General features: G+C 41.1%; 1 protein-coding gene across 1 annotated transcript in view; it reads right to left on the bottom strand.

Annotated features, from left to right (window-relative positions):
• Positions 1–11,860, bottom strand: part of LOC109314944 (ATP-binding cassette sub-family A member 10-like) — a 51,306-nt gene that overhangs the window by 17,934 nt on the left and 21,512 nt on the right. Inside the window, exons 11-21 of the mRNA XM_019542342.1 lie at positions 10,725–10,896; positions 10,064–10,122; positions 9,340–9,450; positions 9,057–9,232; positions 7,973–8,092; positions 6,904–7,042; positions 6,025–6,115; positions 4,312–4,451; positions 2,765–2,881; positions 1,687–1,903; positions 572–747 (exon numbers count right to left, since the gene is read on the bottom strand). Coding sequence (XP_019397887.1) covers positions 572–747; positions 1,687–1,903; positions 2,765–2,881; positions 4,312–4,451; positions 6,025–6,115; positions 6,904–7,042; positions 7,973–8,092; positions 9,057–9,232; positions 9,340–9,450; positions 10,064–10,122; positions 10,725–10,896 — 1,518 coding nt within the window. The remainder of the gene's footprint in view (positions 1–571; positions 748–1,686; positions 1,904–2,764; positions 2,882–4,311; positions 4,452–6,024; positions 6,116–6,903; positions 7,043–7,972; positions 8,093–9,056; positions 9,233–9,339; positions 9,451–10,063; positions 10,123–10,724; positions 10,897–11,860) is intronic.

Below are 11,860 nucleotides of genomic sequence, written 5' to 3'. Positions count from 1 at the left end.
TTCCTGCCCTTTGGGCAGGGGGCTGGACTCGATGATCTCCCGAGGTCCCTTCCAGCCCTGATGTCTATGAAATCTATGAAATCTATGAATCAATAAAAGCCACACTAAGTTGGTTTTCTGGCCTTTATGTTGACCAAAAAAATTTTGACTGCCCCAAAACACACACTGCCTTCAAAAAATACAACACACAGCAAGATGCTTATTAATTCTTATTGCGTCCTGCAGTGCTTTCAAGTCATGCTGTCCCTCTGCTCATCCTCTTTAGAGTCTGTCATTGCTCCAATACTGTTGCCTTCCTCTCCCTCTATGTTGGATTTTCTTGTAAAGACAAGAAATATATGGATATGTGTGAGGGGGGAGAGGGAAGGATATACAGAAGAGCAGGGATATAGCTGGGTGCTTGGGGCACAGGGGCAGTGGCAACTTCTGATTACATGGCTGCCAGCAGCTGCCACTTTCTTCTCCCTCACCACCCACCAAAGTCAGCAGCTTGGGCAGTTGCCCCATTTGCCCTGCCTTAGTTACACCACTGGAGATGAACATCAGACTCATGGTTCTGTTTTCTATTCACCTGTTTCATTAAGGATCAAAAGACTTGTGTAGTCCTTGTATTCCTTGTCAGCCTTCATTCCAAGAGGACGAAAATATAGAGCAGAAGACATCTCCCAAGATTTGTTAAGCAACAAGATGCCCATCAGGAGGAATTCCAAAATCAAAGGTAACAGAAGAAGTGTAGATAGCAGTAATCTAAAGCAACAAACAGTTTCAAGTGCATTTAGACAGCTATTTTGCCCATTTTTACCAACAGACAGAATTAGGAGAGTTGCATGATAACAATCTTTATATCAAGAGTACCTAGTACTTACAAGATCCTCACAACTTTGTTTTCAGAAGCTCTAAGAACAGGCCTTTAAAAATTTATCAGGAAGAAAGTCCCCAGGGCCAAAGAAGTGCCTTTCTTTAACCCATGAAACATCATGTGCTTGAGTTCCTTAGGATGCATGTTTCTGAGACAGTTGTTGGCAGCCAATGCCATGAGATGCTCACCTGATACTGGTCCCACATCATAGGTAACAGCACAGGCAAACCTGGAAGCTGAAAGTCTCTTCCTGGGTGGGTGAGGGGGGTGGACAGGATTGTGGGAAATTACCCTTTCTCTAGCTCCAACATGTGGGTCCCCTTCTGCAGATACTGTGAAGGTAAAAACCTTCCAGTGAGGCACAGGGAAGAAGATCTTAGAGAGAGAGAAAAACTCTCATGGCTCAGTCTCTCATCTCTTCCTCTGATGGGGAAGGAACATCCCAAATGCCACTGGGGGGAGGTTATATTATTAGTTTAGTAGAAAATACCTAATTGTATTAAATTGAAATCAAATTAAATGTTTCCATAAAGGGAAACATTTCATTTGATTTCTGCTTAATAAAGTAATATCTATAGCTATTTAGAGATAGACAGTGAGAGACATATGCATATTGGTTTTCTTCAAGGTGAGGTTTTCCTAAACAGCTGAGGGTCAGCTTTCAAGGCCAGGAATATCTCCAATCAAATACCTGCCCTGCAAGACATGCTCAATTATGATTCCTTTATTTTGAATGATGAGAGACAGCACATGTGGACAGCTGTACATGGAACGTCCTCTCACAGACCGATTTCAAATGAACAAGTCACAAATACTTTGGGACTCACATGGACTTGAAGGTTTTGCTTGCTTTCTTCAGCCTTAAGAGGCGAAGTCTTGCCATGGCACAGACTTGCTGTCTCCAGAGAGCCATGCCGGTTACAGCCATCCTTTGAATGTTGGAGGGTGACAGATCTTGTTCTACTCCATCCACAGAAAAGGGCTCTTTTTCCTCTTCTGCCTGCTCCTCACCGAAGACACCATCACCTAACAAGGAACTAGTGCCTAGTTAAACCAACGACAAGACTTTTCTTCTACAGATAGTAAAACTAGAAGCCCTAGGAAGAACTCAGTGCAAAAAAGTATCAACCATTAAACAGCGCTTAACAGCACATAAAACGTCCCTGCTTCTTTCAGCAATGGAAGAGACTTCATTTGAGAAGTGCTCTTGAGGAAACAATATAACAGAAACAACTTTAACACAAGAAAATGAACACACAAAAAATCCTTCTCCCTTTAACACTTCTGTACCCACTTACACCTCCCATATCCTGCTCTATAGGCTGCCCATCTTTTTCCCTTCTTGCCAGATTTATATTATTCCAAGCCTGGTATAATAAACGACACCTGAAGAATAACATATATTTTATTTTCTTAGTGCTATTAGATCCAGTTAACTTTTAAGCACAGTGTGCTCTTCTCCAGTGAAAAATAACAACAAACTAACATATTTCATGAACTGTTTCCTACAATCTTCCGTTCTGTGAATGGTGGGAGATATTGGTGGTTTCATATGTGGAAGAGCTCACTTAAAAATTTAAGGAGAATGCTACAAATTGAATTACTGAAGAAGGAATAGGGTTAAAAAAGGGGAAAAAAGTTGGCTTCTGTGGTAATGTATCTTCTGAAATAGTTGCATATAAGACCTCCAGCCTAAAACCCAAGACAGTGGTTAGCTTCCTATTGACAACTGGTAAAGAACAGGGAAAAGAATCACTGGGAGCAGACTGGGAACTCCAGACGTACCAAAACCTAATACATGAAGGACCTCCCTGCTAGCAAAGATCGGTGAGCCAGAGAAAATGATCAGCGGGCCAGTCCTCTGAGGCATGGCTGAAAATGGTATGATCAGGCCCACTATTTTACCTTCAGCAATTGCCTCTTCTCCCTCCAGTTTCAGGAAAACGTCTTCCAGACTTGTCACAGTAACTCCGTAATTGATAATCCCTTGGCCAGAGTGACTGTCTAGGCCACAGAAGAGATCTGCATGATGGAAGGAACATGCATACTTTGAACTTATAAGAAAACAATGCATCTTGGCCAAATCTTTACCTTAGGGACATGAATCTAGATCCAGAGTAATTCCCAGTACATATTGGTGTCCCGAGAACAAAATTCACAGATGACACAAAATTATGGGGTAAAATAAACACTAGTGGGAAGGGATCGAATCCAGATGGACCTGGACAGGCTGGAAAAGTGGACAGAAAAGAATAGAAGGCAGTTCAACAACAAGTGCAAAGCGTTGCATCCAGGGAGAAGGAATCACCAACACACCTATAGGCTAGGGGACGATCTTCTCAGCAGCACAGTAGCAGAAAGGGATCTTGGAGTCATAGTTGACTCTAAGATGAGTATGAGCCGTCAATGTGGCAAAGTAATCAGTAAAGCTAACCTCACTCAGTCATGCATTAGCAGGTGCATCACGAACAGGTCCAGAGAGGTGATGCTTTCCCTCTATGCGGCACTGATCAGGGCACAGCTACAGTACTGCGTCCAATTCTGGGCGCCGCACTTCAAGAAGGATGTCGATAACCTCGAGAGGGTCCAGAGGAGGGCCACTCATATGGTTAGGGGCCTATAGGTAAAGCATTACGAGGAGAGACTGAAAGACCTGGATCTCTTTAGCCTCCACAAGAGAAGGCTGAGAGGGGATCTTGTGGCCATTTACAAATTCATCGGGGGGGGGGGGGGCAGCAACAAATTGGAGATGCTCTGTTTACCAAGGCACCCCTTTGAATAACCAGGAACAACAGCCACAAACTGACAGAGAGCAGATTTAGATTGGACATTAGGAAAAACTGCTTTATGGGAAGGGTTGCCTGAATCTGGACTGGGCTTCCAAGGGAGGTGGTGCTCTCTCCTACCTTGGAAGTCTTCAAGAGGAGACTGGACAAGCATCTGGCTGGGGTTGTCTGACCCCAGCGCTCTTTCCTGCCCAGGGCAGGGGGTTGGACTCGACGATCATACCCTGTCTCCTAGTCATAGGGCAACCATGTAAACAGCTCTTTTACAGAAATGTCCAAGTTTATCTTTTTTAGCTCATTTTTTTATAATAAACTTCCACTAGAATGCAATGGCTTAAGAAAGAAGTGAGGGACTACAAGCTGCTCATCTTACCACCTATATTAAACATTTAAAACAGAACCCCCTCCCCACACCCTTAAACATTTCTGTCCAGATTGAAATCTTATGTGCCTTATTGTGAGTGGAAGAAAAGAGCCCTTCTGGTCTTAAACGCAGACTAAGAAGTTGCAAAGCATTCATGATGCAATGCTCCCTCATCTGTCTGCTAAACTCCTGAACGTGTCCAAGAATCTTACAGAACTTCTTTCTTCGTACTTCTTTTTTATATTTACTAACGTACCGATGCTTTGCACTGTTGATTCCCACACACCTAAGAATATAATTACCTGGAAATTTATCCACTGTTTCTAATGGCAAAACATATTCCAGTTCATTTTCCCTCTGTCCTGAGAATGTAGCATTAGGGATGTACTCTTTGACCAAGGAGGTCATCTCCTCCGAGTGACAGAGCTCACCGGTATGCATCCTGTTCATGTTTAAGAAGCAAATGATTAACCTTTTAATTAGTAAAGTGTATTTTTCTATATCTTGTAGAACACTAAGAAAGCAAAAAAATCAGTGGTCTTTCAGTCCATATTCAGGAATAATATCTATCTTTTCCTGAAGATGCTATTTTAACAGAACTTCAAAAACAGGGTTTTATTTTATTATTTTTAATAGAACTTTTCTGCTTGGAGAAATTAACACCCAGGAAGTCAGGGAGTAAATCTGCAGTTTACTCACTACTGCACACTATTCCCTGGGTGGAGTTAACTACATTACACTTTCTACACATCCTACTCTCAAACAGGAGCTGCCTTGCACAAACCCCTTCTTGTGTGTACTAAGGCCAGAGAGGTTAAGCGAGCTGAAAATTCATACATGAGCCTACTGAGGCAGTAATTTCTTAGCCTGTCTTATTTGGGTGTACTGTTGTTCAAAGCTGTTCTCGGTGCCTGCTAAACATATTGATGTGAAAGGTTAGTGCAGAATTGGTCTCGGTGTAGATAAGTTAGGGTGACAGGATTGGTTGTCAACTATCTCATACATTAGATAAGGCATCAGAGGTGGTGGTTAGGAAAGAGAGCTAAGTAGTCAGCACCTCACATGAGGCTCTCAGAACTGGAAGGATCAGGCACCAAGAGGAAACAGCTTTAAAGACAGCCAGCCAGAAGCGTCCACTTTCTAGCAGTATTCGCTGTTGGGGTTCTTGGGCTACAGCAGAATAAAGAGAATAACAGAACTGGCTGCAAGTGGAATCTGAATATCTTAAGTATTATATCATGGGACACCAGGATAAAAATTAACTACAAAAGTACATCGCTTATCATAATGGCAAACAGAGATTGTATGTGCTCAATAGAGCTGGTGAAGGACTCCATTCAAATTTTAGGTGAAGTTTTGTTAGGTCCAGGGTAGAATTTCTGGATAAAAGGAGAAAACGGCGTCACTTCACAATACCAAATAGTTAGGGTACTCCTCTGGGACGCGAGATAGCTAAGTTCTGGGTATGGACTAAAACAACGCACAATGATTTAAAAATATACCATGATTATTAATTTTTTTTCAGTCAGGGATAAGTCCTCCTGGGGCTTCCTTCCATTTACTGTGGGGGAAGAGTAAGTACATGGATCGTTATCGCGGAGCTGCTGAAATGGTCCAAGTCCCAAACCATTTTAACTGAGAGAGCAGAGTTTTGAGTCTCTTCAGATCCCAGGGCATTGTCTGAACCATGCGTTTGTCCTGGGAAGAAAAACCTCCCTCATTCTCCTGAGGGGCACTGAGAGACCTTCATTTGATTGTGAAGAAAAGGAATAGAAAACTTCATGAAATCTTAAAAAAAAAAAAATCAATAAACAGCTCTATTTTTTAAGAGGTGACAGATGCTTTGAGTATCTATTAAATATTTTTTGAATTTTTTTTATCATTACGTCTATTCAGTTATTTTAGGAAGCATTTTACATGTGAATTCTCAGATGTTACCTGCTAGGACTGAAGTAATTGCCACTGAGATCTAAATTTAACGTGATAAGCATTTGCAATAACAATAATAATAATACCTTAAGTGATAACCAATCCCCCATTTTTTCTTCAAAAACAGAGATGAACCAACACATTTTAGCTTCCCATGCGAGATAAAGGCCTTGCGGTCTAAAGAGGAAGAAATACACAAGAATTTATGCTTCAGAGTTCACGCGTTAAAAGGCATTTTTTAATCAGGCCAGGAATAAAACTGAGAGTCTGAAGACGTGTGTCAAGTCAGCATATGTAGAATGCTTGTCAAATGATTTGTTACACATTACAGGACAACAGTTCAGAGGAGGGTTGGCAGGCCAAGATTATAGGTGAAGTAAATAATTTAGGAAAGATTAAATGTAGAAGTAGGTTTGAAAGATGAATTAGGAGAGATGGATGCAGGGTGTACCTGGGGAAAATGGAAGACAACCCCATTTGTAGTACATGATTTTTTAGTATTATACCTACGTATCCAAGCTGATGTGGTCTGATACAACTGACTTAAAATTCTCCTCTTACTTGAAAAAGGCATGCACACCAGGAAAAATACCAAGTTTCAGACAGACATTATTTCACATAATTAAACAGCACCGATTTATGGTGGACTTGGACACAGAGCAGCCTCACTCTTTGGTGAATGAGAATGAAAGCTCTGAATTGCCTCGATGAAGTTCAGCAAGATCTGTGTTTAGTTCAGAGGGCTGAATTTGCAGTCCTTACTGAGACAGCATTTATCAAAAGTGGTGACAGTGAAATCCAGGCTTTGTTGAAGTCACTGGCAAATCTGCCCTTGATTCAGTGGGGCCAAAATGTCATTGTAAAACTCTAATTCCAAATAAGGACTCAATGCACTAAGCTCAATTCAACAGAAAAACTCTGCTTTTAAGCTCTTACTCTACCACAGTGAGAAAGGCAGTGCTCACCTGCTAGGATATCAGCCTCATGCATAAACCGTGTACTGAACAGAGTCACTCGACCAGCTTTACCGTCTTTCAGCAGGTTCCACACCTGATACATGGAAAAGGGATCCATCCCAGCAGTTGGCTCATCTAACAGCAGAACCTGCAACGAGGAATCAAAGCGGACATGTGCAGTGTTGCCAAGTCTTACAGTTGTAAAGCATCAGACAAAGTGGGTTTCTGTCTACGAAGGTCCATGCCTCGAAGCCAAACTCATGATTTTTGTATGTTTGTTGATAGAGCACATGGATACAATTGGAGTGATGAGTTCTTGGTTTATGTATGGATATTTACAGACTTTTGGCCTCTGAACTTTCTTTTCAGGATATTTTGATAACTAAGTCTTATCAAATAAGTCTTATCGGCATTTCCATCTATTTGCCTAATATTTTTTGTCCTGAAGATAACTTGTATGCATTGAACAGGTTATTGCTTTTGCTTCCATATCCTTTGCTTCCTAAACTTGATTGTAGTCCATATTTTTGAAAAAAAAGATAAATAGACATTTTCAGCTATTTTTCCTGAACTCAAGATATTGAGTGGAGGACATGTAAAAACTTGTCACACATACACATACACAGGATTTGATCCCACAAAGACTCATATGCCTAATCATGAACGACACGTGCCCCTGGCAGCTGTGGGGGGGCCGGGCTGCGCTGGCAGCAGCAGGAGCGTGGCGGTGATAAGCGCGAAGCTCCTGCAGATGCCACCGGCGCTGTCAGTGGCGGGGGTGGAAGGTTGCGAGCACTGACCAGAAGTCAGCGGCCACTTGCAGGCAGTGTCTTTTTGTAGGGGGTGCACTGCCACGCTCAGGGGGTATACGTGTACCCATGTGCACTCCCTACATGTCGCCCTTGTCCCTAATTTTTACCCCTTTGAGCAATGCTACTGTAGTCACAGGAACACTCACAGTTAGTACATCCATAAATCTTCTGAATGCTGTGCCTTTATATAAATAAACATGCACACATGCACGCATACTATGCACACGCACACATCCCTTAGTTGTACTTGAATTCTTCATTTTTACCTGGGGATTTCCCAACATGGCAATAGCAAGAGATAAACTCCTTTTTTGTCCGCTGCTTATTTCATCTGCTTGTTTGTCCTGTATGTGGATCATATCCAACTGTGTTAAGACATTTTTCACCTAGAAATATGCACAAAATAAATTACAAGCATTAGTTTCACTTCCTGATGTCACTATTCCAATATCACGTTCTAGGTTGCAGTTACATATCACTGCAACGGTTAACCATCTCACACATCAGTTGGCAACATGCTGGGAGTGGTTTCATTAGCAATCAGAGATGGAAAACAAAGAAAGCTGTAGAAATGATCTTTATTGCAATATGCATACAAACCAATGCTTCATGCTGCTTATCTTAGGTGCACATATCTCATCCCTGATTGCAAACTAAATAGAGATGATAATGAAATAATCTTTACTCTTTTCCTCGCTGCCCTGGGTTATTACCATGGCACTACCATAGCAGGGAGTAAGAAATGGGGTCTAAGGTTTAATAAAGCCAAAAAAGGTACATGAGATTAAATAAAAAAGAGAGAGTAATAGGAAAGAAGCCAGATCAGGCACTGGAGCCTTTACAAAAATCCTGTTAAATGCCTTTCTACATCCATAGCACATGGATACTTTTTGAAAACTGCACTGCAAAGCTACTTGAGCAGGGCCCTCCTTTTTTGTTTAATGCTATGGGTAGCCCCTTTGTGCCAAAGCCATATAAATGAGGAAAGACACAATAAAGAATAGTCAGACATTTTATCAAAGGTTCTACCAAGCCTTGCACTTCAGGACCCCCTGCACCTGGGATAGCTTTATAAATCTGAACTGCAGAACTAACCAAACTCTGCTGGCTGAGATTAAGTATGCCAGCCAGGAAACGAATAAAGAGCGAGAATTTAAAAGGAATTTCAGTGCCTAAGGATGCACATTTCTTTCCAAAGAAATTGGCATCAATTTTCAGACACATCCTAACCACTGTTGATATTCAAGGTATCACCATATTTTTACATTACACAATTAAATTAGATGTTCAAAGGCACGTTCTCCAGTGCTGCCACGCAGTCAAGGTTCTTCTCCAGTAAGAAGCACTCACCTCACGCTCTGCCTCACTGGACAGGATCCCTTTGATTCCAGCAAAAACCTGCAAATTTTCCTTCACTGTTAAAGCTTCAAACTGGAGATTGAATTGTGGACAGAACCCAATTCTTTCTCTAATTCTATCCTTGTCTCTCACTTCAGACATCCGGTAGTTAAATATGGTGGCAGAACCTGCAGCATAAACAGACACAAACATCAGACGAGTCCTTTGTTCATACCCCCCAACAGAGTTGAAATCAAGCCCGTTCCACCCCTCGATTGACAGCATATCATCATACCCTCCGAAGCTTCAGTGAGTCCACTAAGGACATTTAGCAATGTAGTTTTTCCAGCTCCACTGTGACCAAGTAATGCAGTGATCTGGCCTTCATAAATATTTAAGGACAAACCTAAAATAAACACACAACACCCTGATAGAATAAGGGTTAGTGAAGGAAGTTAAGTCTCTTTGTGACCCTTGCCAAGAAATATCATTTTGGCCAAAACTGACATAGGCAATGTCAGAACTACACAAATTAGTTGTGCATTAGGATTGCGGGTCCTATCCAGTTGCATGATATTTGGTATTTACTGGAAAGGGGCACTGCAGAGAAAGGAAAAAAAAATACTGACACTTTAAAAATGATTATTTCACTTCTCCTAGAACAGAGTATGCTCCCTTTTACTTCTAGGAGGCACAAACAGCCCCTAAAAACTGAACAAGTAAGCATCAGTTTCATCAGTCATGTTTTGAGATATTCATTCAGCAATTATGACAAGTGCAATTGTTTTAGTTTGATCATAGGATTTCAATATTTTTACATATTGTTGGAAATGTAGCAGGGATTAAGTGTCCCAAATGACAATATCTGCATTGCCTTTGTAAGCTTGTGAAAGCAGAACTTGGATGCATCCTCTCAAAATAAATTTAAAAACCAACAACAAAAAAGCCTTAATATTCCAGAATGTATTTAATTCATTTGTAGGTAAAACAGAAACAAATGCTCCAGGAAACCTTTGTACCTCTCAACACTTCTACTTGCTTCTCCTTCTTTCCATATGTTTTTTTAATATTGCTGATCCTAAGGGAAGGATAAAGAAGTTATTGTTAATAGTGCAACACAGCAAGTTAGTTTCTCAGGGGTTCTTTACTGATACCTAAAGATCTGATTCTCCATTGCCTTGAATCTTGTCCCTCCATTCCCACAGGCAGCAGGACACACTTCATTGTCTTAGTAATGCCCTGCCCCAACCTTTCACAGAGTACCTTGTGCAACACCCAAGAAGGTGAGCCCTCTCATATAGAAAAGTCTGAATGTGTTGTAATGATCTTGCCCTTCTGCCTTTGGAGGTGCTGGGCATCATGTTCCAGATAGACTTCCAGTAAAATGTGTGTGGCTTCTTTCAGCCTTTGCTGCTGTTATTTTTCAAGGAAGTTTTCATATTAAGCCAAATATGTCGTTATCTTAATCCTTTCCTTTTTGAGTACTTTAACCTGGCTCTTACTTTCATTTCAGCCTAACTCTCTACCTTTTCCTTAATGAAATGAAACCAACCTTTGAAGAACAAAACTGAGAAAACTGACGTAAGGCAAAACTGATAAAGAGCACAATAGCATGTTTGCTGCTCCCGTCTCCAGATGTAATATGTAGCTACACATTACATTTCATGTATCACATTGTACCTGATGACTTCCTTTTCAGCAAATTCTGGAGGCACTGGTTCCACATTATCACCAAAAGCATGATCACAGTTCTGTTCAAATTCAGATCTCCCACCATCATAACGCCGCTGGCTTTTGACCCAGTATGACGACTTCAGGAAGAACAAAGGGGGATATGGTGTTCCATATTTGTCTGATTACAAAACAAAGAACACAGTATTTTAGCAGAGGAACCTGTTTATGAAACATTTGTTCACATCACTAAACACTGTGAATCAGATTTTTAGAAGGATTGAGACACCTAAAGACAGAGATAGGCACATGATGATATCTTCAACAGTAGGGCTGTGCGAAATTTTGCTGGGCATTTCGTTTTAACGCATTTCGAGGTCGAAACAGTGAAATTGAAATGGACCAAAAGGCTTTGAAAGAGCTTTGAAACAAAATGAGGGCACTCAAAATGTTTTGAAAGTTTTTAAATGTTTCCAGTTTTGAAGCTGGGCTTGCAGATCAGGCAAGAAATCCAAATCAAGCAAGAAATGACATTAGACATTTTCATGATTTCCCGTTACAGCCTATGGGCGAAACGTTGAAACGCGTCAAAAGAGTTTCGATGAAACAAACTGGAACAGTGCTTCGAAACAAAATGAAACTAAATGAAATGAAACACTGTCCCTTCGAAATGGAAGTCAAAATGAGAAGGTGCTGTCTCGCACAGACCTATTCAACAGTACAGAAGTACCTAACTCTTTTTGAAAAGCCAACTGCAGGAGCCCAGGTTGCATCTTCAGGTACGTAAAAACCTTTCAAAGTCTGACAATTAGCTGAGAGTAGTGTTTTTCAATTTAGCTGTGCCTTGAGATCTGCTCAAGAGTGCTGTGGGTGCCACACAATGTTAGTACTGTTAGGTCTATAAACATGATTTATAAGATAAACCCAGAGATTTCAAACAGAAATCCACTGTTGTGGTCCTTTTGAGGTCTTTGCCATGCTCTATTAAACATATTAAAACATGCTCTATTATTTTTCTGTAGTTAAAAAAAAAGGGTGAAAACTATGAGCTGGCATTTTCTGAGGGTTGCCTCAAGTCTCAAAGGTTTCATAGATTTTAATAGATTTCACAGACATCAGGGCTGGAAGGGACCTCGGGAGATCAT

The sequence above is a fragment of the Crocodylus porosus genome, unplaced genomic scaffold (assembly GCF_001723895.1).
Source record: "Crocodylus porosus isolate Cpor-Errol unplaced genomic scaffold, CroPor_comp1, whole genome shotgun sequence".
Classification (NCBI taxonomy): Eukaryota; Metazoa; Chordata; order Crocodylia; family Crocodylidae; genus Crocodylus; species Crocodylus porosus.
Note: the sequence above shows the minus strand (reverse complement) of the source record. Positions and strands in the feature narration are given on the sequence as shown.